General features: G+C 40.0%; 2 protein-coding genes and 1 long non-coding RNA gene across 4 annotated transcripts in view; 2 read left to right on the top strand and 1 right to left on the bottom strand.

Annotated features, from left to right (window-relative positions):
- Positions 1 to 3,421: 3,421 nt before the first annotated feature.
- Positions 3,422 to 14,356, top strand: SH2D1B (SH2 domain containing 1B). Of its 2 annotated transcripts, none has more exons than XM_086883276.1 (4): positions 3,422 to 3,722; positions 7,063 to 7,126; positions 9,385 to 9,553; positions 10,713 to 14,356. In XM_086883276.1, exons 1-4 carry the CDS (start codon positions 3,589 to 3,591, stop codon positions 10,754 to 10,756), a joined length of 411 nt encoding a protein of 136 aa, XP_086739402.1. In that variant the 5' UTR covers positions 3,422 to 3,588; the 3' UTR covers positions 10,757 to 14,356. The 2 variants fall into 2 exon arrangements, with proteins under 2 accessions (XP_086739402.1, XP_086739403.1); XM_086883277.1 differs by having other exon boundaries at positions 3,463 to 3,722; positions 10,716 to 10,849.
- LOC111940429 (uncharacterized) lies at positions 12,386 to 15,015 on the bottom strand. Its single transcript, XR_002869512.2, has 2 exons — positions 13,449 to 15,015; positions 12,386 to 13,361 (listed from the first exon to the last, which is right to left on the bottom strand). It is a non-coding gene; the product is annotated as an uncharacterized LOC111940429 (long non-coding RNA).
- The window catches only part of CIP2A (cellular inhibitor of PP2A), a 25,042-nt gene continuing 13,723 nt past the window's right edge, over positions 14,958 to 26,276 (top strand). Inside the window, exons 1-12 of the mRNA XM_023943103.2 lie at positions 14,958 to 15,283; positions 16,334 to 16,481; positions 17,742 to 17,854; positions 19,388 to 19,482; positions 20,111 to 20,207; positions 21,147 to 21,269; positions 21,421 to 21,563; positions 22,313 to 22,388; positions 23,449 to 23,676; positions 24,213 to 24,372; positions 25,205 to 25,346; positions 26,074 to 26,173. Of these exons, the coding sequence (XP_023798871.2) occupies positions 15,182 to 15,283; positions 16,334 to 16,481; positions 17,742 to 17,854; positions 19,388 to 19,482; positions 20,111 to 20,207; positions 21,147 to 21,269; positions 21,421 to 21,563; positions 22,313 to 22,388; positions 23,449 to 23,676; positions 24,213 to 24,372; positions 25,205 to 25,346; positions 26,074 to 26,173 (1,527 nt within the window). The 5' untranslated portion in view covers positions 14,958 to 15,181. The remainder of the gene's footprint in view (positions 15,284 to 16,333; positions 16,482 to 17,741; positions 17,855 to 19,387; positions 19,483 to 20,110; positions 20,208 to 21,146; positions 21,270 to 21,420; positions 21,564 to 22,312; positions 22,389 to 23,448; positions 23,677 to 24,212; positions 24,373 to 25,204; positions 25,347 to 26,073; positions 26,174 to 26,276) is intronic.

Below are 26,276 nucleotides of genomic sequence, written 5' to 3'. Positions count from 1 at the left end.
GCTGCTGTTCTGTTGGTAATGCTGTAGTTATTGTTGTTTGTGTGTCTGGTTATACACACTGGTAAAGAACTGTAATTCCTATCCCCAGATCTCTGCCTGAGAACCCTTAATTTCAAAATTACAGTAATTCAAATGGAGGGTCCACATTTTCATTCCAAGGGAGGCTCCTGCCCTCCCTAGCAGACACCTGTCTTCTAAACCATGACACTATTCTTTTCTTTCTGGACAGATAACAAATGACCCTTCAGCTCCTCGCTTTACTCAAAACAGTTCAAGCACTCTGGTTTTGCTTCTGATCACAGCTTTTATTTAGCTCTGATAACCCACACTCTGCCTGACAACTCACTGGGTGTCTGACCATCAGGGTTGTCATGCTTCTCCCCAGATTTCCTGTCCTTACAAAAGACACTGACCAGAGTTTTGCTGTGCTAGAGCTGCAGCCAGGAGACACTGCACAACCAGAGCTCCAACTGTGCTTGTTAACATGAGGTGACAACATGAAATGGCCTTGCTAAGTTTTACAATAACAGGAGAGAATAAAACAAGAAAATCAGTCCAGGCAGTGGAATGGCAGAAAACCAACTAGATATATTAATCTTGTCAACAAGGGCTTAGCACTGCTGCCAAAATGTTGCAGGTCTTGTTTCTCTAGCAGCTGTTCTGTGAAGGGAAGAGTGGCTAACTATCCTGCTCTTCTAATGAAAAGACTGCTTATTTATAGGCATCACATCTTACAGAAGTAGTAGCCAAAGTGGTGTCAGAAAAAGTAAAGGGAACAATTGCATGAAAAGGTGGCTCGTGGAAAAACACTGAAGGAAGTGATTGCATTAAGTTCAGAAAACATAAGATTGACTAAAAGATGTAATTGTTTTGACATACAGAAGACTTTTAGGAAATAAAATTCCACCTTTTTCCCCACGCTATGGTAGGAGCAGGCCAAGAGGTAGTTTCTCAGGAAAAGGACTTTGTTTTCTCCTGTTCTCTGTCATCTGACAGGAAAGTCACTGCAGGAGGCTATCCTAGGGACTGTGAAATCTCCTTAAGTGGATGAGAAATAAAGAACAACCCAATTTTATTTTGGAATGGAGTAAAATGACTTTAAGCACAGATTCACAACAGCTATTGCTTGGTTTGGTGTAGTTAAGATTCCCAGAGGCTCAGCCTGGTGCAACTGCCTCAACCAACCAATGCCTTGGGGCATGACTGCCATTCCAGCTCCCCAGGTCTCTCATCAAACATTTAGTCAGACTTAATATCATCAGGTCATATCTCTTACCACTCTTCAGACTTGGCTGGGAAGGCAGCCTGGGTATGCAGGTTTGTGTAAGCCAAAAATACTCGCAAGATTTGTTAAACTAGAAATGCTTGTATTAGGAAATGTTTGCTCACAGTTTACAGCTGCATTAAGCTCATGGAAATATATTGTTATGTGATCCCTACATGCACAGTAAAGATTCAATGCAGTGTGGTACAAGTTGTGGTGAGGCTCATGATGCAGCTCTGTGGTGACTGACAAGAAAATCCCCCACATTCTAGGTGTTACACAGCATCCATCAACAGGTATCCCAGGCTAGGATCTGCAAGTCCTGTTGCATCTTTGCCCTGGATTAGCCCTCAAACACATACCTGCACCCACACATATATTTAGTGACCAACCAGACCACATTTACAGCCTGTCTCCTTTCTCCCTCCCAGACCCCTTTCTCTGGAATATTTCCATGATTCCTGCTTTTAAATCAAAGTCTTGTTTTCAAGTCCATTTGAATACAAGAGATAGGTAAGGTGAAGTAAAAGGACAATGTTAATTCCTGAATGCTAATTCCTGAATGCTAATTCCTGAATGTTCTCAGTGATCTGTGGAGACAATTGAGGAGGAAGGTAATTGGGCCAGTGGATGGTGACTGCTGCTGGAAGGAGACCCCAGCCCCATTTCTCCTCAAGCACTTCCTCCTTCTTAAGGTGGGTTGGTTTGTTTGTTTGTTTGTTTGTTTTTATCAAACACTTTGTTAAGACATCAGCAGGTGGTGTGTGGTTGCTGTTTCACTTTTACTTCTACATTCAGATCTGCAATATCTACTGAAATTACTGTCTTATATTTCTGCACCTAGGTAATGAGGTCTTCAGGGAAAATTGTGAAGAACATCTATTTATTGCCTTCTCAAAAGAGGAATTTGCAGTTGTTTCCTGTCTACCTTCCTTCCAATGCAATGAGAGAACCTGCCTGAAGCAGGACTGCTGAGCAGCTGCTGCTCTTCAATTGCAGAGCTGGCCTTCTGGAAAAACCATTCACCTCACAATACCTCATGGGAATTGTTTATCTATACAATGTGTACAAAAAAAGCCACAAACAGTTTTAACCTGAGGAAAATACAAATTTGATACAAAGGAAAATCTTTGTCACATATTCTTAAGGATGCCTACAAGACCAGGGTATTTCCCTCCCAATATCACTATCTCCATCCCATTGGAGGATAAAAGAAGACTTATTCCAAATGCAGCTGTCTGCAGACAGCTGAAACTGGAGGAGTTAAGTACATTAACAAGTTCATCCTCAGGACTTGTTTTATCAGTAACTTGTGGTCACTGCAGGACAGACCTCAGCGACAGCATGACTTTGGGCTTGCCATTTCTTGGTTTCTCTCTTGGTATTTCTTTCCTCCTTAAGTCTCTACATTTCTTTGAGACAAAACAGTACCTTTTTAGGGGTTCTTTATTCCTGAACTAAGATACCATCTGGAAATGGTCTTAGCACGATGCATTTAAACACACAAATGTTCACATAAGGTTTTTGTGTGTACAAAGTTGTCAGAGAAAAAACATGAATGTAACAGCTGCATGTAAAACCTGGTTGTTTTTGCTTACAGTGTTCCATCAGTATTTAGCTTACCTTATCAGTATTCACAGCTTGTTTTCTGTCTGATCAAGATGTCAACAGTCCCTGCATCTCACACTGTTCCTCTATTAAACACCTTGCGTCATTCTACAGCTTATTTTGATAAAATTTGTTCAAACCTCTACATGGACAGAGAATTGCCAAGTTTTCTTGACACTTTCAATGACTTCATGACTGAGGCTGATTAAAACATCACAAACATGAATTTTCTCTTCTCAAAGTCACCTGAAAAAAGACAAGAGTGCTTTTAGATAATTTTATCCTCTCCTATACCATCCTGACTTATTCCTGAGGCATAGGACCCTATTTCCTGGGCTTTGAACCACTTAAAACATAGAAGTTAACTGAAAAATATAACTATACCTTAATGTCAATTTAGTGATTCCACAGTTTAGAGGTGTGATACATATCTGCTGGTATGTGACAAAAGTATGTTCCTATTTGATGTGGACTGTGACCAGTGTAGACCAGCCCTTTCCTGCCTCCACGGAGCTCACGAGCTGTCAAGCTGCAGAGGTAACCCACCTCACTGGGGACAGTTCAGTAAACAGCACAGATGAACTCCAGTGTGTCCTTGGCACCTCCAACTTCAGACATCTGCAGGAAGCTGCCTTTGGAATAAGTCTTTTCATGCCAAGCTTCTGACTTGCTCTAGAATTGTTTTGAAAAGCAAGATACCTTGTTTTCTTTTGTCCATGGAATTCCCATTTTTCCATGGAAAGATAACAAGAAGAACTTGTGAAGAGCTGCTGAGCAAGAAAAAAAAGAATGGCAGCTATTTAATACGGGAGAGTGAGAGTGTGGAAGGAGCCTTGTGTCTCTGTGTTTTGTAAGTATCCTAATACTGATTTTTTATGAAGTTTCAGCTGGATCCAAAGACAACAATAATCTTCTCTAACATTAATAGTTCTTTCCTGATATTAACAGACTCCAAGGGAGTGTGTCTATGTATTCAAGGTTTAGGTTGCTTTAGGTTTCCTCTATAGTGACTAGTGAGAGGGTGGCATTTCCAAAAAAACATTTTATGTAACAGATGATAAATGAATTATAATCTGGTGATGCTGGTCTCTCTTTGCAGACAATAAGGTGACCCTAGAGAAAGTAGCTCAGCCTACCAAGACGTGCTAAGAGCCTTACTCAAAGTAGCTGCCTATGAAATGATGAGTAAACAGCATTTTAGTACTGTTGAGACACTGAAAAGTCTCATGGTGTGTTACAAAACACTTCCGTCTTTGTAGAATTTCTGTCTGATGAATGATCAGCCTTGTGTTTCAAAGGAATTTTACCTGATATAACAACATAGGGTGAGGCTGAAAATTACAAATTTCTGTTTGAATTCATATGACAAATCCACAGACAAGATGGGCATAGAAAACTGCTATTTCTAGTCCAAAGTTGTAATTACTACAATTAAAATTTTATTATTTTCTTTTTCTGTAGGGAATAGCACTTTTATTTCCCTTTTTACACTTTCCATATATAATTGATCTGTTCATAATGCATTCAAAGTTTAAAAACTAGAATCTAGGTCTTTGTTTGAGCCTATGAGGTTTTGCACTCTCGTTGCAGATACATTTGAGTGTGACATGAAAACCTTTTAACACATCTAATTAATTAAAAAATAGGAGAAGATGTTTTTGTTAACCATTAAAAATTAATTTCTTATGAAACAAATCAATGGAGAGGGGAGAAAAAGGGAGAGAGAAATGGAGTACTAGTGGGTTGGTGGCTAGAAGAAAGGAGGTCTGCAAAATAACAGCATGAGGAGAAGAGAAATAGCAAGTGGGGGACAAACAGAGCCCTCAGCAAGCAAGCTTCAGAAACCTGCTCTCAGGATGGTGTGGAATGAGACAATGCAGGGGGTGAGGGGAGGGCAGGCAGATGGGGGGGAACACGGATGCATACCCTGTCAGGAGGGACAAATGGGGAACCTGACACAGAGGAAAAATGACAATGTTAGAACCTGGGTTAAGCTTTGTGCCGCACCAACACTGTTGATTCTCATTTTGGTTTTTTTTCTGTTTTTGAAGGCAAAGCAGATTTGCTTTGTGATATCTTGCTGGCATATTTTGGCCTGCCACATGTGCCTGCCACAATATTTTGTGCAGGCATATGAAAAATCATGTGACTTCCAGTTTGCTTCTGTGGGTTTTAGTGTTAAAAGCTGATAAAAAAACTGAAGTGTTTAGTGGGTTTGACTATAATCCCAACATGAACAAATGCCATAGTTAAAGTGCAGGAGTGGCAGCAGTGGTGCACAGATGGTGACTTGCACAGGTCAGAGCAAGGCTTGTGTTCAGATGGGATGGCATTTGTGCCCTGGCTGAGAATTGCCTCAGAAATTGGGCTGTCTGGCAATGGTTCCCTAGGCAAACTGCCTTTAAACTGGGAGCAATCAACACCGAAACTCTTAGATATTCAAATGCAACTTTTGAATTGCATCTTGACACCTTGTTTAGCACCTAAGACAGTTGATGTTCAAACTGATAAACCCATCTCAAATTTACTGATCTGCTGGCACAGACACTCATCCACTTGCTACAGCAAACAAACTTTCTTGTCCTTTTTCACTGGGATATGGGAGGGAAGTGCACTCTCATGGAGGGCCTGGGAGTCAGAATGGTGGGACCAGTTCAAATGCACCTCTCCTCTGTTGGGGCATGGTGTACAGTTCTGCTGATGCACCTTCCTCCACAGCACAGTCTCTTTCATCCAGGATTATCTCAGGTCTCTGACAGTGCCTCAGTTCAAACCTACTGCTTTTGCTACTGTTCTTACTGTTCAACATGCCATTCTCCCTCAATTCAAGACCAAACATTATGTTTATTTGTACCCTATTACTAGCTCTTGGTAAGCATTTAGTAGTTAATGAAGAAACAGAAGTTTCCATTTTAATGGTACTTTCATGTTAATTTAGTAAAATTTACAGTAGCTGAATAATATCCAGGCAGTAGTCTTTTAAAACTTAGTTGATCAGCAAAGAACAAACAAGTTTAAAAAAATGATCAGTTCCTGGTATTTCTTTTTCTCACTTCTCTGTCTCTGTGCAAAGAATAAGCACTTACATTTATAGAAGTACTCTTCAGCGAGGATCATGTGGATTTCCACAGGTAAAATCCTTCTCAAGAAGGCAAAAACCAAAAAATGCATCCCTGTGACACCACTCTTTGAATTAAAATAAATCTGTTATAACTGGAAGCCCAGTTCTGATCTCAGTTCATAGTAACTTTTTTGAAGAATAAAATAGTTTATTTTCAGAGTAACCCTTCATTTCTCTGCAAGTCCCCTGAGCCAGATTTTTGCCCCAAGATTCTCCTTCTCATGACTATTCATTTCACATTGCCACAGCTGAAGTCCTTCTGATGAACAGGCACACCAGTTAAAAAAACTTGTTTTCAAATGCTGCTCCCTCCTCTCCCCAACCTCCTCACTTATTTGTCATGTATATTTTCCTGCAACTCTGCTACCTTTTTTGATCACAGTCACAATCTCCAGTTCACCTCCTGAATTGCTGCTACTGTCGTACCTGATCCTCCTCACTTATTTGTCATGTATATTTTCCTGCAACTCTGCTACCTTTTTTTGATCGCAGTCACAATCTACAGTTCACCTCCTGAATTGCTGCTACTGTGGTACCTGATAAAGCTTTTATTTCTCTTGACAAAATATATCCAAAGACATCAGTAGTCTCAGTGTCCAAAAACCTGCATATTATCAAAAATAACAATAGCTAAAACCCTGGGAAATGCAAAGGAAGATTATTCTTAGAAGTAGGAGCCATACAGTCATTTTCTGGGCGCTGGTGACTGGAGGCCATTTTCTGTCAATGTCTCTCCAAGAATTCCACAGCCTTCTTGTGACAGAAATGCAAAATGAAGGTTAGAGTGGCAAGGAAGAGAGACATGAGAAAAGGTGATGTCTGTGGAATCAAATTATGTTTACTAAAAGCCTGTGTTAGGGTTTGTTCATATGTTCTTTGAAACCCCTGGTGAGAGTAATCTTGTATTTCAAGATATTAAACCTTTACTCCTTTTGTAATCTCTAGGATCTCTTTTGCTTTTCTGTCTCTGCCTCATGCAATTTTACTGCACTTCTCATGTCTTTCATACTATCTGCAGATATGTCCACTTTCTTAATGTGATGTATTATGAATACCATGTTTTTCACAGCTTTGAGGACATCATCTACACTTACCGTATCTTCAGGGAACCCCAAGGATATCTTAGAATACAGGTGAGTAACTCCCATTACGTCTCTGAAGACTGCATTAATGATCACAGATTTTTTAAAAGTCATAAATGATCTTAGATTAATCTATGATCAATGATCATTTTAATCTACTGTCATTTTAATATATGATTCTAGATTTTAAAAAAAAATCCATAACACAATACTATAGAACATATTTCCAAGTTTGCTCTCTACTCAATCCTTACTATAGATGAGCTCAAAAAGAATCTCCTGTGTTTACAGAATTTCCTTATAACCTAAGCTTCTCTGTTATTTATTAACCAGCTGCTTTCTCATTTGACCATTTCTTTTTGATAGCACTGATGAAATATCTATTACTTTTCTTACTTTCTCCTGTTACTAATTACCTTGTTCTACTTGAAAGCACTGCTATTGCATGCAGCATCTCATAGGGATCTGGGATATTGCAATGATCTTTTTGATTTAAAGAATCTGTAATTCTGTGCGATTGTGAGGTACCTGAAGAGGCAATGACAAATAATGCTGCTTATTCAAGTAAAACAAGTGTAAGAGAGACTAATGCATCAACCAAATCCCTAAGGAATGTGAAAGGACACCCTAAAAGCTGGCTCACTCCCCTGCTTGTAGTAGGACAGCCAAGAGGACTGCCAATGTTAAGCAGCATTTAAATGGAATGAGGAAATCACTTCATAAAGAACACTCCAAGCTCTCACATGCTGGTAATTTATTGCTTATTAGTGGTCTTGTCTGTGTATGAAAGACACAATTTCCCATGAAGAAGAATGGTTTGCTGACAAAAAATATTCTGTTTTGGACCTTAGCCACTCTACTGGGGTTATGCTGTCATTCCTGTCAGCAGGTAACTCAGATCTACTTTTAGACTTTTCAAACCCATTCTTCCTTACAAAGTTTTGCCAATAATATGGAAGAAGAATCCAGTTCTTAAAAATTTTAAGTCAGATTACATTGGCTTACTAAAATAATTGTGTGAAATAATGTACTGATGGTGGAGGAGAGGTTGTTTGAGGTTTTATTTTAAGGCCAGATTTAGACATAGGCTTTCCAGAGTGCAGCAGGCTGGGCCCAACCAGCTAAGCACCCCCACAGCTGCTCACTCCCTCCCTCCTTAGCACAACAGGTGGGAGGGAAAGAGAACACAAAGAGCAAAAGTGAGGAAACTCCTGGACCAGATAAAATATAGTGTAATAGGTAAAGCAAAGTCATGCACCCAAGCAAGGAAGTTTAGCAACTCCTTCTTATCAGGAGACGACCTCCTGCAAAGTGGGGCCTCAGCACACACATAACCACAATCGTCCTCCCCTTCCCTAAACTTTTATAGCTGAGTACAGTGCCAGATAGGGTGAGATGGGATAGCCAGCATCTTGCACACGCCCAGCCTATTCCCCAGGGGAGCCAAGTGCAAGAGAGACATCCTTAATACTGCACAAGCACTGCTCAGCAAGAGCCAAACGTGGCCGTGTTATCAGCACTGTTTCAGTCACAAATTCAGAGCATAGCACTGTGTAGGCTGCTGTGAAAAAAGTTAACTCATGCCAGCCAGTCCAGTACACAGAGGCATTAGCACCCAGTCCATCCAGGGCTGAATAGATGATGACGGATGCAGAAAACCAGAGAAAATTAACACATGTTTCTTTGATAGTTAGGAGATTAAGTGAAACCAAAGCCCTGTTCTCTTTTAATGACTACTAGTAGGCTGCTCACTGTCTGTCACTGCCCTGAAGTCACAGCACTGTAAAGTCCCTGCGTAGATCCCTTCAGGGCTGAGCTGCAGAGGCAGTTCAGTCCTGTCATATGAACCCCACCTAAAGAACAGCTTTTAGCACACAACCTTTGCTCGCCAATGCTGATATTTTGTAAAAGTTTGGGTTCTGTTTGTCATCTAGTTATTTCAAGGCAAGATTTTAAGTGAGAACTAAATATGTTATCCCTAAGCTTTTGCTCTCAGACCAGAGTGCAGTGTGGAATACTGTTGCTCTTCAACACTGCTGTAATGGATTGCTGCAACATACATCTAAATTGATAACTTAATTGATGTTCATTTTTTAAAAAAAGGGGTGGTGAGGGAGGTTACTTTTAGTGCCACAACCATGTCTCCAAACAAGTGTCCCTAGTGTTTTAAGGATAGTGCAGTATTCTGTCACCAAAACTGTTTACAAAACAGCTCCTTGGTAAATAAGAAACAACTTATCATTATTTTCATTTAGGGGACTTCATGTGAAGGAAACTTGCAAACACATTTTGTTATCCTTTTCTTACAGACTTCTGAAGGTGTTCCAGAGAGGACCTTCAAAACATTAAAGGACTTGATATACACTTTTGAAAAGCCAAATCAAGGACTGATAACAAGCCTCCGCTACCCAGTGAAGAAACCGAATACCTTGCAAAGAAGCCAGAAGTTCGAGTCAGGAATGGACAGCATTTATGATGGTGAGAAACTTAGCTCTGCCTTTGTGGGGATTTTAAGGATGATGACATTGACAGGTTTGTGGTGAATACTTGTTAAATTTCTTGCATGGACAGATGTTTTACATCCTCCCTTCTCTCTTATGTTTGCTGAAATGGTTATTCTTAGCTCACAGGTTACTTACCCTCACCCACTACAAATGAACAAATTAAAATTGCTAGAGATACACAATGATGAAGAAAGCTGCCTACAGCTCTCTTATTCATAGATGTTGATGCTTCTAGGCTGGAGAAGGCTGAGAATTGGCTTTACCCAACGTGCTTCTGCCAAGGTACCAGGCCCTTGCACTTCACTGGGGGTTTAGGCTTTACCTCTCTTATGAGCTTATGTCAATGTTGTGATGGCTCTCTCTGAAACACAGGCACTGCCCAAAGCATGGCAGTGCTCCCTAAAGCGAGCATCCTTATTTCCCTGTCCCATCCCTCACATACTTCACAGCAGCTGGCTTTGTGGCACACGTGGGACTGAGCGCTCCAGTGCGACCAGTGGAACCTCAGGGGACTGGGGTCACGACCCTGATGGTTGGAGATATTTAAGCTTTGTTTTCTGGCCTAGAAGCAGCTTTTCTGAAGGCAGCTGCTTGGAGAGCAATAGGTTTCCACAGTGGAGCTTTGAGTTCCAAGCATTGAATTTCTGCCTTTTCCCTGGCTCCTCAAAAACCATAACCAATCTGACAAAGTGTAAGAGAGAACAAGATTTTTCAGGCTTTCCTCCTTTAGTTGGGGTAAGAACTTTTCTGTTAGGTATTTATTTACACAAGAAGGGATGTGTTATGCGGGTCACAAATATCTAGGCTATTGATCTGTTTTACCAAGAATGGATGATCTCTGACATTTGACTGTTCCTCAGGAAGGAGAGGGTCTCATGTGGATACAACTGTTTACAATAGTGCTTGCTGGTTCAGAAAAGGCAATGCAGGCTTTGCCTGCAGGTTTGTTCCTGGAGAATCCAGTCCATAGGACAGGGGGCCTAAACATTGGCCCTGCAATAGCAGAGAGAACACTGAGAAACCAAACTGAGTTACTGATACCTGCCCTGTCACAGGCCATGCTGCATCCCATGGCCTTTCAGAAGAGCACCATGCAACAACATCATTTTTTATTTGTGCTGATTACTTCACAGAAGATGATGATGATGATGGTGATTACATCAATGTCTTACCCTGAAGGATCTGCACGTGATGGTTTGGGAAGCCGCGGTTCCAGGATGTGCCCTGACACAGCACCTCAGCTGGGGAGAGCTTCCAGCTGGTTGTCCTCTGCTCTGGGTCTGACTTATGCTCCTCCTTTTGCAGACTGTCACAGTAGCTGCATCTTCTACCAGTATATCCAGTACAAGCTATTATGCATGTTTGCTCAGCAATAAAATAAGTACTTTTTGTTACAGACACACACACACACACACATAGGTATGGGGGAGAAGTATCTTGTGTCCATATATGTGTCTTCTGGTCATTTTTAGCCAGCAAATTGTCCAAGATTTTGACTGTTAGAGTGAACATTCGGCTAGAAGGCAGCAACATAAATGCATTAAATGAATGGGCATAAAGCAGTAATTTATTGCAGAATTGATAGGTGTTGATAAAAACCATATATGACAAAACTTTTGCCATTGTAAGATGATTTAAAACTCCCAAATTCTGTTATTTTGCACATGATTCATGTAATTTTCTCTAAAAAATCCTTTTCCTGTTTCTCTGATTCTGCTGCATTTCTTTTGTATTTTTCTTTCTTTTCCTGGATTTCTCAGCCTCCTTTGGATTGAATTCTTTTGGGATCCTCCCTCGTGGGGAGCCCTGCTTATCTCAGTTCTCATGATTTGAAGAAAACTCCCAAGCTCATTAGAATCTTGTTTCTTGTGTTTATTAAAAGGTCATCACAAAACTTGACAGGTCTTTCTAGACTGGCTGCACAAGGTTATATCTTTGTAATCTGGTACATTTCTTTCTTCTGATGGTACAAACAAGGCCTTGTGGCACACTTCGTGTCTGATGCACAAAATGGCCCTGAAGTATGCAGTTCTTTTATCTTTATACCTATTTTTACCCAATTAAAAATAGACAAGTATATTATTTTTCTTAATGACCCAATAACTCTTCACCTATGTGCTGGCATTTTCTGTCCAATCACTTACTACTACCCAAAAAGCTCTAGGAGAAGAACATGAAGAAGAAAGAAGAAGGGACAAGAGACAACACCTTAAATCTTCCATCTTGTCTCCTGTTCTCTAAACTAACTTTTTCACCCAGTGATTTAAGAAAACTTTCTAATCTACACACTTACACTTTTAGCTTTTTCTATCTATCTTTAACATTTGTTCTCATGTATCACCATGAAAACATGCTCATGAATTTCATGTTATATGAAATTCAGTGTTTTTCTGGATCTTAAAACTAAGTATCAGAAACAAAGATACACACTCTGTACTCCAGACTCCAACAATTCATGTTACCTCATTGTTGCAGGAGTGAATAGTATTTCAGCAATGTCAAGGAATACTAGTAGTCCGTATTTGCATTTGAATAATGCAAATTAAAACAAAAAATGCTGTGCTAAAACCATGCCATAAAAAATTAACCAACAAGAGGAAAATGGCTTTGAATACTTTCAATGTTGAGGAATGGTTCTGGCAGATTACAAAAGGACTACAAATTCTATATGCATGTCAGCATGAACACAGTCCTTTTTCTAACCCGTTCTGTTTTAACAGGTTTTTAATATGGGAATGCTTACTCCATTTCATTTTCTACTGCCATTAGTGCTGTATTATGTATATGTCTTTTGATGTTTGGTTGATTTTTTTTTTTAATGTAAGAATTTGCTTTAATCTTACCCTCAGTTTTAAATATTTAATAAATACTTCTGTTCTGAAGGTGGCCTGTGACTAGCAGCCACAGCCAGAACTGGAATATATGTCCTTAGTCTTCCAGTCACTGCTACAGACTCCCTGACCATCTGAGGCTGTGAGGAAGACATTTGTATTGCTTGTATGTCTGAGACCCTTCACACATTTTTTAAGTATTTTAATGGGTGACATTAGGTAGATTTTTTTTCTATTATGTTTCTCCCACACCATTATTTGTCAAAAGAATTTTAGACCTCCCAGTGCTTTGAACTTCATTATGAATTTAACAGTGCTGCAGAGTTTTTGGCTCCAGGCTCAAGTAATATTTGTAGCATGAAGCTATTCATTTGTAGCATTTGAAGCTATTTATTAACCCTAGCAATGCCAAGAAATCAAATGTCTCCAAAACTTCATTAATTGAAAAGAAAGTAGTCGTCCATGAAAAATGGTACTTTGGGACATAAACACACCAGCCCTTGCTGTGTAGAAGCACATAACTGAAGTGTCCCTTTCCTTGCACAATCCAGCAGCCTGTCAGATAGCTGGTTATCACACGTACCAGACTGAGGAACTGCTGTGCTGAGCCACCCCACCTCCAGCAGCATGGTCCTTTACACAGCACTGCAGTTTTTCTGAAATGACAGTCCCAGCAGTCCCCCAGGTGCTCACTCAGCCACACTGATGTTCAGCCTTGGGAAGGCCGAGTGACAAGGAATCCCAGCCTGTGCCTCACGGTGCCTACTGAGTGACTCTGAAGGCTGAGCAGGGGACAAGGGCCAGGTTGTGGTGCCTTCAGGTGGCACTTTGCAGTTTGTTTTGTACTCAGATTCATAATCGTCGTCAAGCAGGTTCACAGCAGCTCCTGGTGCGGCACCCAGGACTGAGGGTGACTCCAAGACCACGCTCCAGTCATTTCTCCAGCGATCCCTTGAAGCAGGGGACACAAGAAGGATCAAGGACTTAAAAGAGGAGAAAGGGACACAATGGTATTTACATCACATTCACATTGCTCACCTGTGCTTTATGGCAATGCTTGTCCTATTAACAGTACAGGAAAATATAGAGGCAAATATAGACATTCCTACACATATCTGCAGGCCTACTATGGCAGAAAACAATCTGTGTATGAGTTGAGAAAACATGTTCAAAAGCTTCACAGGGCAGCATCTACCCACTGACATCCAAAAGGTGGGTGGGTGAGTGCATGTGTGTCCATGGCAGAGGATCGAGCAATGAGGGAGTGGAACCTCTTGTATGCTGGAATCCAAAATAAAAGCCTCTCTGAGCTCCTCAGAGAGAGAAAAGAATTAAAATATATTAAGCCATAGATATAGAGTAAAAGTGTAAGTTTTAGTTTTAAGTAAGTAAAAATATAGCTTAAGTGCCCTAAGAGCCTGTGTTAGCCAGTGAAAAGCCCTTAGTACCCAGTTTAAAGTTCAGTGATAATACCCTTCACAACTTCAACTTAGCTCTAGACATAATGAAAATATAGTTTGCATTCTTAGAATAGAAGAGACAGAATTATTCACGTAAACAGATAATACCCTATACATAAGATTTAGGTTAAAAGATTTCACATGTTAGAATTAAGTTCAGATTGGTGCAGAAAGTATTGTTTTAAAAGGGTGTTTTTAGCTGATTGGATGGTTTATGAATTTAATCCCCTGTATAGGGGATCAGAGAAGAACGACCGACAGAAGAAAAAAAAACATCAGAAGAACAGCAGCACCAGCTGCTTTTGCAGCCCAAGACAGCAGAACTCCACGCCGAGAAGCTGCTACCCAGAACATCGGGACCTTATACCAGAGAGCTGCTGCTCAGAACTCGGGACTTTATTCCAAAAGCTTTTAGCAAATACTTTAACCCTCTGAACTCTTTGCTTTTGAGACTGATGCTTTTATACAATAAAAACCTTTCTAACAAACATCAGCTGCTCATGTCTCTTTGAGACTTAGAAATATTATCAGAATCCCCGTTGAAACTCGACGCTTGTACACGCGAAAGGTTCGAGCACGTGGTGTAAGGGAGAGCCCGATCCAAGAAGGGCATGACCGCGGTGTCCCGGGGCGCTCCGGCTGCAGGGGGTGCGAGGAAAGGATCCCGGTGGCAGCGCGGGCGGGCGCTGTGCCCGCAGCGGCCTGCGGGGGGCGCTGTGTGAGGAGAACGAGAGCTCAGGCCCCGGGTTCGGTCCCCCCCATCGACACCGCCAGAACTTCCCCACTCCGCGGGAGAAGCCAGGGAAGCTCAGGCGGGAGGGGAGGCTGGCTTCTGGCCGGCCTTAAGACCTCCCCAATAGGAGACGAAAGGATAATGGGGACTAGAATGACAGCAGGAAGGCGAAGCAGGGCTGCCGGCGCCAGGTGGGAACCGCCGGCAGCTCCAATCGGAGGCGGCCCTCCAGAGGCTGGACGGCTGGAAGAACCAGCTCTCCGCGACCACAGAGAGCTCCGCTTAGGAAAAGCATTTCTTTGGATCGCCCCGACAGCAGGCGAGCCCTAAAGCCGCCCCACCGATCCAAGCGCCCGCGCTGCCCGCATTCCCCCGGCTCCTCCCCAGGCTCTCGCCACCTCCCCCAAGCCGCGGCTGCTGCCCGCCCCTGCCTCCCTTAAGCAAGATGGCGGCGGGGGCGTCTCCCGTGGTGCCGCGCGGCGGCCGCTCGCGCTCAGTGGTCGCTGCGTCACGATGGCGGCGGCGGCGGGAAATGCGAGTGAGGGCCGAGTGCGGAGCGTCTGAGGGGCCGGGCCGCCATGGACGCCCTGGGCTGTATGAAGGCGCTGCTCCTCGCAGCCGCCGAGTACCGCGCTGCCAAGACAGAGCACAACGCCGCTCTCCTGCAGCGCAGTGTGGAGGTAGGTGCGGCCCCCCGGTCCCGGGGCCGGGGGGTGGCTGTGGTGTCCGTTATCATAATGTTTTACGGTGTGTTTACAAAGTTGTGTTGTGAGTTTATATGCACCCGGGGCAAGCAGATTATATGTGTTACAAGGGACTTTTTTTTTTTCTTTATCCCCAAAATTCTGGCCCGCATGCATCATTTCAAAGTTTAAGAAATAGCGTGTGAATGACGAATTGGTCTCGTGTCTGGAGTTTTCCAGTTCGGTGCAACACGTATTCAAACGTGTTTTTTGCTTAGGAGGTGGGCCAGTGCATTTCCCTGATCTTCAGGTCCAGCTTTGTGTTATGCCTTTGAATTAATCTCCGAGTTACCTGTTTCAAATTCACATTTATTTTGATTGCTAGAATTTGATTTTTATTTATTTATTTATTATGTATATTTATAAATTTGAAATTTATTTGATTGCTAGATTGTTTATATGCGAGTTAGTATCTTGTTTTGTTTTCTTCTCTATATCTCTTTTAAGAGACACAGAGGGAATACACAAAATCAACATTATGTGTTTCCATTATGTAAAATATAAACCGTGTTTATCTGTATTGGTGTGATGGTGTATAATTTTTGGCTTTTTCTTCTATCGGGTTCCTGGAGGTCAGGTTCCATTTTTTCAGCCCAGTCACAGAGTGCTCCCAAAACAAGCACTGCTGCTGCAGCTCCTCCCCGGGGAGTGCCACCTTTGGGTCCCTGTCCACACCTTCGCAAGGCAGGCTGATTGCTACGTGTTTGTATTGAGCCATCTGTTGGGCTCTTCTTTCAAAATAAATAAACTTGTACTTTCCATGCATAAAGGAATGACAAACAGATTTTTTTTTTCTTTTACTCCTGGTTTTTGGGGTTTTTTTTCCCCAGCAGATGTGAACATAAATGTCCCGTTAGAATGGGACTTACATTCTCAGTTTGTCAAGTAGGACAAAATGTATTTCCTACAACTCTGTGCTTGGACTTCTGTGTCAGTTACATTGTTGCAGTTGAGTAAGTAAGATTGTTTCTCTCCTTTCATCTCCAGGTTATCTCTGGACTGAAGTTTACCCGTTTTTTTGCCTCGAACCAGATTCTCCCTAGTGAATGTGTCAGTTGCCTTGTAGAGCTCCTGGAGGACACTAATATAAAACCTTCTCTGGCCTTGTCTGTGGTTACTTTGCTATCACAGCTAGGTAAGGTTTGCATCTGAACTTTTTATCTTTTGTCTGGGCAAGGGAAGATAAGACAGATGCTGATTCTGTGGCATGGGTGATGAATGTCTTGGAAGAAGCATAAGGTGTGAAAGACAAAGTATTTTTCATCATAGTGGAGTGCTTGGCTAAGCCACCTGTTAAGAAGTTTTGCAGTGAGAAGGAAATTTGAAGCCATCTCTGTGAATGACAATGATCATGCTTTGTCAGAATTTGTTTATCCGCTGGGTAGGGTGAGGAATTATTCTCTTGTCCTTTATTTTTGGAGCTGGAAAAGACTACGTATTTTATCAAGTGAGAAACCTGGCTAGGGTATGCAGGGTTAGGGAGAAGTCATGTCACATCCTCAACTGTCATCACCTCAGTTTACCTCTCCCACTGGAGTGTTTGCTGGCAGTGTGAGCTCTCCAATAGCCTGGCCTATGTGCATCAGGTTTCCCAACTGCAAAAGAAGTTCTGCTGCCTTTTGCTTGTGTTTTGAGATGCCTTTTTGGGGTCTTTTCCCCCCTCTAGTTACTAGAAATTGGACTTCATTGTCCAGGGAGCTCTGTGCTCAGAGCACAACCTACATATACAGAGAAAAGTTATCCCATCACTGCTTTGTTTCTCATCATATACGAGTAGTTTTTCAATATTTGAGTCCTTTATGATGCTCCCTTGTTAATCTTCTCTGATTCATGGAACTTAAGCCACTCTGACTTCCTTTTATGTTTTTGGAACAATTACTGTAAAATTATTGTTGCTGGGGTTCAGTCTGGAAAATTTTAAGAATTAAGTTGCTCTTGCTCTACCTGTTTTGCTGTATCTCTTTGAGGATTGCCTAAGCAGAACTGGCTTCTATTTATTCTGTTTATTGATAGGGTTATGCTAGATAACCCTATCAACTTATCAGTTTGAGTCTACCTTTCCACCATAGCATGAGGCAAGAGACTGAGCTCATTGAGTTTAAGATCAAAGCCTTTGAAGTGCAGGTTTCGAGATCTCAGAAATGAAACTTGGTAGGTAAGAGGTAGACTATTCTTTCAGTGTCCGAGCATCCTAAGGAAATGGATTAGTGTTGTAACTGTAAGTCCAGAAGTGAGGTAGAGAGGCAAGTGCATGGGAGCTGTCATTTATTTGTAGTTACCTTTAAAACATACATGAGGAACTGGTTAGAGACTGGCTTCTGCTTCAGCTGGCAGCTAATACAACTGTTTCTTTTGCTATTAGATGGGGTTTTTGCTAATAATTCCTAAATTCCAGCTTCAGACACAGAGACCAGAGAAGCTCTCCAGGACACCTACAATCTGACCAGCGTGCTGGCAGGAGTGGTTCATCGAAGTTCTGCTAATCTGAGTGACCCAGTCTTATTACAGGTAAAGGAAATAATGCTTAATAATGTTTGGCTACTGTTGCATAATAAACATTATACTGTATGCATATAATAACCCTTCAAAAACTGCTGGAAATAATGTGTTGAGGGAAAGTTGATCATATCTGTTCACTGTATTTTCTGTAGAGTTCTTTGTACTCTCTTTAATCTTGATGTACTTCTCACCTGCTCTAATAAAAAAACCAAAAAAAAAAATCCCACAAAGCAAAAAATAGCAAGCAACCAAAAAAAATGCTGCTTTTAAAAAATTATTTCAAGAGGTCACTGCTTGAGAGCTCAGAAGATTGATTTCCAGTTGAGGTATTTGACAATACCTGACACAAGCTTGTTTCATAACACAAGGCTGGAGATTATTTTGTCTAATCAGTACTTTGACAGGTAACTGTGAAGGAGTGAAAGCAAAGGTGTGGCTGCCTGTTTTCATGGGAGGTTTGCAGAGCATGTATGGCCTTCTCTGTTGCTGTTAGTGCTATCTGCCAGTGTATGCCAGGTGCTGTACTAATCAAAGCTTACAGTGAATGTTTGATCTCACCAACTTTAATCTGTCCTTAAAGTTTTCTTTATTTTTTTCAAATAAGCCCGGGTTTTCCCCTAAGCTTTCAGAAAATACTTGCTGGTTGCCTATTGACACTTGTCTTTTCCTGAAAAGCAGAAAATTAACTTACTAGTAGTCTTGTGACTCTTGTTCTGTGGAAAATAAGTTAGGCATCCAGTAAAGATCCCTTTTCTTGTGGTTTGCTTAATTGTCAAAACACTAGGAGTACCACAAGATCTAGGGATCCAAGTGATGGCCAGTCAGTAGGGGAGATTTTGTAGCCACCAGATAGATCCAAACTTCAGACCTTAAGCTCTTAGATGTCTAAATTGCGAGGTTTTGTTTTAACTGCTAACCTCTACTGTGATTTTTGTCGTGTTTGAGTGTATTGACTTCAGTTATATGCCAGAAGAGTGCTGTATGAAGGACTTTGCTACCCTTAGATCTCTTGGCAGTCTTTAGAGCAAACCTGTTTTCCTGTAAGCATCCTTTCTACAAGAGAAAGAATTAATTGTCCAATCACTGCTTCAGGTTATGAAGTCACATCCTCCTTGTTTGCTCTCTTCAATTTGCCATTTATGCTTTTTGGGCTTGAAGCTGCAACAGTGTCCTTGGTTCTCTGGCCGGAAAAGGATTGTTTTGTCTATCTACCCTGTGAAGAGAACTTAGTTAATATGTAGCTCAGAGTTACACACCAAGGCAGTACAGAACCTGAAAAATATGAAAGCTAAAACTTGAGGCATCAAATGGTCTGAAATGGTAATTCCTCTATCAAAATAAAATCTTAATAATCTTTTTGGCTTTTTACTAAGTGCATCAGTATGTTAGGACATTACAATGCAGCGGCTTGTGTAATTGTTGTTAATGTTAGAGTCTGAAAAGTTATAATGTTTTGATATTTGTCCTATCAGTTTCCTCTTTTGCAACATTCCTTCTGGGATGGTGTAGGACAGGTATGTGAACAGCTTTCTGTTTCCTCAGGGTATTCAGTTGCTGCAGAGACTAACCTACAACATTCCCATCTTTTGTGCTGGCACCAACATCGATGGATTGATTTTGTTTCTAATGCATCGTGTGTAAGTGTGTACTCGGTGTCTTTTCTAATGGGAAACAATGAGCTTAGTTTCTAAACTTTCTGAAGGCCATTAGAGTACTGTACTAACCTGGTCTCCAGAGTGAGCTGTGCTCTGAAGTTAACAGACTTTCCTTTGAAAACCATGTCCTTGTTACAGATTGTCAAATGCAGTGATTGGGACTTTGGGTGGTGGAATACTACTTGGCCTCAGCCCACCTCCACACCTCTGGGAGCAGAGAGCTAAGAGAAAATCCATGAGGAAATTCATGCTTGTCGCTAGAAGCAGACTTGTTAGATTAATAAAAATATGATTCAAGTGCCCTTGTAAAAAATCTAATGAATTCTAATGAATCTAATCTACACTTAGAAGTATGTGTAATAAACGACCTCTGATACTTTGGGGTTTTCCAGATGTACTCAGTTAAGAGCTGCCCACACAGCATGGATTACAATCTGAATTTTGTTTTGCATGGTGAAATGGTGTCTCATTGAAAAAAAAGCTCCTGCCAAGTCACAAAACAAACTAAAAGTCCCCCAACCACCCAGCTCTCCCAGCCCCCACCCTACAATTTCTTGTAATTAAATCCAGGATGCTTCAATGAAAACATCTTTTGGGCTTTTCTTTTAAGTCAATCCACTGAAGATGAGTTAACAGTACCATGTTTAGGACTCCTGGCAAACCTCTGTCGTCACAACTTGTCTATTCAAAGTCAAATAAAATCTTCGGTAAGAGCTTTGTTTTGGTGTCATGATTCTCTGGCTTAAGGGGAAGATAATTAACTCTAGGTAATTACCTTAGAACTTCTTAAACACTTTTTCTCAGCAGTGATAACCCTGACCTGCTTGTTCTGCCAAATGGGCAGTTGTCTCTCCCATGTTGGAGAAAATAACCAGTAGAACAGGAAGTTGGGTATTCTCTTTCCCTTGTTACGTTGCACTGGCTTGTTTTATGCATTTAGTTTTAGCAACTGCTCTCTGCCGCTGAAAGGTGAATTTAAAATTTGATCATTCTTCTGTAGAAAAACTAAATGTAATTAAAATATAACTGTAGTAGATTAATTTTTGGTAAGCAAGATGGAGATTTGTCTTTCAAAAGATAAATCAATAAAATAGCACTGATTTTCATGTTAGGGCCCTTGAATCCTCAAATACATATACATATCTGAACTGCTTGGTTCCTGTGTCTTCATAAATCAGTGCAAACATTTTTTAATTCAGAAAGAGAAATTAATCTACATAAATGTAAATGTTGTTCTGTTTACCTTGGAGGATAGGCAGGGGGCAAAAAAACAGGAGAAGCTATTGTCAGCTCTGATCTTAATCAGAGAAGGGATGGGAGTCAATTTTCAGTGATTATTTTCTCTTATAGGCTTTAGCAAAATTACTTTCTCATCTTTCTTTTAAATTATAATGGAATTTCTTCCTTGGTTGGTTTTCTGTTGTTTTAAGGTGTTTTTTCTCATTTTTCCTTACAGATGTTGAAAAGAGAACATTAACATCAATGCCAGTATTGTGCAGTAGAGAACAATGAAATAGCTTACCTAGAGAACTTACCATACTAACTTATTTTTGTATTATTCATTATTTGTATAGCTTATGTATAAATATGTCAAACCTGTAGATGTGGTGGATTTGTAATACCTTTGTTTCTCCTTTTTGCTGTAGAATAATGTGAAGAGTTTCTATCGTACCTTAATAAGTTTCTTGGCCCATAGCAGTTTGACCATGGTTGTGTTTGCACTTTCAATATTATCAAGCCTTACTCTAAATGAAGAAGTAGGAGAAAAAGTAAGTGTGTCTTTGAAGTTGTTTCTATTCTTAAGCTGTAGATTAAACCAACTGTCACACTGGCCAAATAAAATTCTAATTCCAGCTAGTTTTAATAAACAAGACACACAGCAAAATATGTGCCTACACATAACTTTCTTCTTCCTTTCAGCTCTTTCACGCTCGAAATATCCATCAGACATTTCAGTTAATATTCAATATTGTTGTAAATGGAGATACTCTGACGAGAAAATATTCTGTTGATCTACTCATGGATCTTCTGAAGAACCCCAAAGTTGCAGATTATCTTGCCAGGTATGGCTTCATTTCCTAAAAGTATTTTTCCTAAGCTCTAGTTCTGTTTCTTTGTTGTATGCTATTTGAATTCTATACCAAACACTGGGAAAAAAAATCCCAAGATGCTTTTTGAATGTTGCTAGCTGATTATATTTATAACTGCTATATCTGAACCTAAAGGGTTGTTGAGTTACTAGTTTAACACAGAAGTGAGACTCAAACCCTGTTTTTTCCATTGTCACTGAAGAAATATTGAACACCCTGTACTGTAATTTTCTGTCTGGACAGTATTGGTAGTCAGACAACAAGATGAGTAGCTATCCTGACTTTTAAAGTGCTATATATTCTTGAAGTGGAATAGTATGGTTGAAGTTTTAAGAAGTAATAATTTTACAGGGGGAGGGGTGTTAGAGTTGTTCTGTGGAGAGTAGTTCTAGTACTCTAGTAGTTCTGCAAATTCCACTAGCAGAATTTAGGTGCTAATTTTCAATCTAAATCAAGCAGTAAGAATAGGTGAAAAATCAGAACTTATTTTAAAGAATTTGCTTTCATTGTTAGATTTTTTTTAATGGTTGGGCTGTTTATTTTTGTTCTTTTCTGTTTTGTTTTTTTTGTAGAAATTAAATTATCAAAACTATCACTGTACTTGAGGTGTTTGGGGGTAAGAAGAATAGAGGGCACTTTCATTCATCACTTGGTGTAAATATCTAAATGTGCTGAAATTTCACTTGTATTTATAATTTTTTTCTTCTCTATGCATGCTGTAGATACAAACACTTTGCCTCTTGCCTTGGTCAAGTGTTAGACCTTCTTCATGGAAGGGATCCTGATTCATCATCTAAGGTATTTATACTTTTTCAGTTAAAGGCTAAGAGGCTACAATCCTAATCAAGTTTCTCTTCTGTCATAAATATGTTCTTTGTGTACAAGGGTTGGTAATGAGATACTTTGACTTCAGGGTTCTTAAATGACCTAGAGAATTCACAAGTTTATATTTTCTAGTTATTCAAAAGGCTGTCAGGTTGAATTTGTAATGTTGGGGTTTTGGCCAGATAGTGTGTCTGCCTTCAGGCAACAGATATAAAGGCAAAAAGCCAACATAAACACCTTTGTGCTATGGTTAATAAGAAATTTTGGTATTTACCAGGAATGCAGTGTATTCCCCTTTGCTCTCTAAACCTTGAATTAATACTACTCAAACTTCAACTGGTGATCAGGGAACCGTGATACTAATTTCAAACATGCAGAGATAAGTGTTCTCACCTTAGCTGAATAGATGCCACTTCTGTTTAAGCAGTGAACTGTTACATTCAGCTTTGTCTCACTAATACCTTACGTGAATGAAGCATTGGCTGTCTGTCACTAAAGGCTAAAATATGAAATGTGAAAATATATTTGTGAAACAGATCTGGGGCTCTTTTCTATGAATGTGTTACACATACTAGTTAATAATAGATGCTACTGTTTCTCTCTGTGTGATTTTTGTTGTTGTTTATTTGGTTTATTTAGAGAGGCATATTGACAAAGAGCTCTCCAGGGTGGTTTTCTCTTTCTATGCTCAGATAATGGGTGTGCATCCATTCCTGTCTCAGAATGTTTTCTCTTTGATAGCTTTCTTCATGCTGCTTGTATACATGTTTGTACTTTTACTGTATCATTAGCCAGCAGTCATGTCTGAAGAAAGCAATACACTGAATACTGACACAAGCCTTCACCACTCCAATGAACTGTTTCTGCTGCTGACTTGGCTTTAAAGAAAGAAAATTATTCCTCAGAAAACTTTCAAGTGCTAAAAGGAGTTGCATAGAATTTGCATATCTCTTTAGAGTTGTGTTATGGGAGTTGCAGTTTCTGTATAAGTTCTTGGTTTAAAAGCATTTGAACTCTTCTTCACTTCACACAGATCTTAGAGCTGCTTCTTGCCTTCTGCTCTGTGCTAGAACTGCGTCACACCCTGCGGCAGGCGATACTGGAACCAGCTGGCTTGCCAGTCTCTGGAAACACCAGACTTGTCACTCGCTCCAAGAGTTTTGAACCATCTGTTGCACTGGTGCACTTGTCAAACCAACCATTGGAAGGCTCTGAAGACTGTTCAGGTCTAGCATTGCAGCTATTCAAAGAGATTTTTGAGGTACCCGGATTGATAACTGAGTTTAAAAAGCTTCTTATTAGCTTTTATTTTTAAACAACTATTATAATTTGACTTGAAAAATAGCATATACAAAACAATAAATAAATAATATAATTATAATATATATTATATTATTTTTATATATATATAATACAATATAAGAAATAATTAAGTTCATTGTAAAATACGTTGAAATAAACATACTTCATACAACAACAGTTCTTTTAAAGACATGAAGTATTTCAGAAATATGTCTGCATCGAAAGTGGAAGACATGGCAGTTTATGAAGTCATGGGGCTGGTAGAAAACTGTCAGAATTCCTTTCTAGGACTTTCAGAAATGAGGAAGTTCCTGCTGTTTCTGTTCCCTTTAAACTTCCTCCTCCAGTATGATACTGGTCAGCCATCTTAAACCTGAAATAGCAAGAGGCTGAGAAAGCAGGAGCACAGACCGGGACAGGAAGGGGTAGAGTAAGCTTGGCTTCCTTGTGCTGTACTTTTAAATATTGACACAAAATGAAATGTCTTTTTTACAGGATGTTATTAATAATAAGAATGGCAAATCAGCTGAACACTTTATGGATCTTTTGCTGCCTGTTCTTCTTGATCATCTTCAGATGCCAGAACAGATTGTGGATGAGCTATTAGTGAAGAAAAAGTGTGAAAGAATGGTCAAGGCTATTAATGTCCTGACAAATATCCTTTTTATGTACTTATTGGCAGCTGATATATTATTCTTCTACAATGATCTTCTCTTAATGTTAAAAGACATGTCCACCTTGGGTCACTTGAATAACTTCTAATGACAGTAACTGCCCTAATTTTACTTAGAAGTGTCATCCTGCAAGATTTAGGGTAGCTTTCTAATTGCTGTGAAATTATTTTGTAATACAGTGGTGCAGGATAAAATGTTTCTGTTCAACAGAACAGAAGCACTTTGTAGATCAAAAATGAAGATGAGTGTTTTCTATGTAAATTGTGTAGGGAATTTGGGTGGCCATCTTCTTGATTCATGTAGTATTGTTGCCTAGCTAAATCAAGTGAAACTCCCAGCCAAATACAATACAAATTTAGATCAGAGAAAAAAAGCAAAATAATTTAGAATGATACAATTTTACACTCCTCATTGAGTCCTTAGTGTCCACAGTAAGTTTTGTAAGAAGGGCATGACTGCAAGGTACAGTCCTGCATCTAAGCTGAGTTCTGTGGAGAAGTTCCTGCTAGATCACTTCTAGGTACCTGGTTCTTGTATTAGGGACTCCCTGGTCCCTGCCTTTCCTTCACTGTGTTTCTTTATGCCATCTGTTTTACTGAGGTTTTTCTTCACTCTGATTCCAACAATTATGTGAAAAGTGAAGCTTATTTGACATCTCAGTTAGGCATGATTTAAGTTCTTAATGTTGTTGGGTATTAAAAGCATTTTTAGAGGCTCTTGTGCTTTGATGCCCTAACTTTTGTGTCCGTATTATTACAAAATGTTGCCTTTTGGTGCCAATGCCAATACCAATTTATTCTTAACTCTCCCTACTGCTCTGCAGAGATGACACGCTGAAAATGCATGTCTCGAAGGTGCTGACTGCCAGCCAATGCACATGTCTGATAGAACACCAGTTTCCTTATAGTGGGATTGATACCGGTTTGGGGACAAAATTGGGGGACTCTAAAATGTGGTGAGCACACATATTTATCCAAAATCTAATTAAGCATGACTGGTGTGAAAGTTATGATATAGTTGCAATGGAAATAATATGCTAGTTGTAAGTATCATTTAAATGCATATAAATCAATATTTGTATTAAATCAAACCTAGGATTTTTGTGGAATAAAAAGTAATCTTGCTGGTCAGTTCATTCAGATAATGTTTTTGGCATAAGCTGGAGATCCACTTATGTGGAACAATGACCTTAAACCTCATATAGTAGTTCAGGCTGATCCAAGTTAAAGCTTACTAAATTACATGCTCATTTGATTTTATATAGAGTTCCAAAATATCACACATCACTATGGAGGGCAGTTGTTGCACTGAAAATTAAATACACATTCCTTTGGCTCAGAGTCATTATAGCTAAAAGTCAATATAGCTATAAGTTACATGGCCAACACCCACTGAAATATAATTTGACCTATAATTAAATCCTCCTCACTTTCAACTTGGAAGTGATGTTTTTGGTCTTCATTGTTGCCATCCTTGGCATGCTGGAGAAGCTCAGGCACATGTCCAGGGAGCTCAATATGATGTCTTTGGTTCCAGCATTGTTGCCTTGCTAGATATATTTATTTTCTTTGTGAAGGTATTTATTAGTTCTTTTAAACTGACTGAATTTGTCAGTACTGATTTGACATATCTCACCTTTTTTTTTTCCATCCAATTTTCTTTTCTACTTGGATATTTAAAAGCAAACTTGCTGCTGATATTATTTTGAAAACGCTTGATCTTATGAGGAAATTGCAGCAGGATGTACCTGGTATGAAGGTCAGCTTCTACAAAATGTTACAGGTATGATTTTAAAATGTTTTATGAAATGTGTCTGTGAAATAAAGTGTCACTGCACTACAGTAGTTTTACTTATAAATGTTTTGCATGGTTATCTCTGGGGTGG

This window comes from Cyanistes caeruleus, chromosome 3 (assembly GCF_971803275.1).
Source record: "Cyanistes caeruleus chromosome 3, bCyaCae1.hap1.1, whole genome shotgun sequence".
In the NCBI taxonomy this organism is placed as follows: Eukaryota; Metazoa; Chordata; class Aves; order Passeriformes; family Paridae; genus Cyanistes; species Cyanistes caeruleus.
The sequence above is the reverse complement of the archived record's forward strand: the minus strand, read 5'-3'. Positions and strand labels throughout refer to the sequence as shown.

Bases quoted from the DNA above. Each gene is read 5' to 3' on its own strand.
- SH2D1B (XM_086883276.1), top strand. From the start codon at position 3,589: ATGGAATTCCCATTTTTCCATGGAAAGATAACAAGAAGAACTTGTGAA. The intron at 7,127-9,384 runs GTGAGTAACTCC...CTTTTCTTACAG, and splicing joins AAGGATATCTTAGAATACAG to ACTTCTGAAGGTGTTCCAGA. The intron at 9,554-10,712 runs GTGAGAAACTTA...ATTACTTCACAG, and splicing joins AATGGACAGCATTTATGATG to AAGATGATGATGATGATGGT.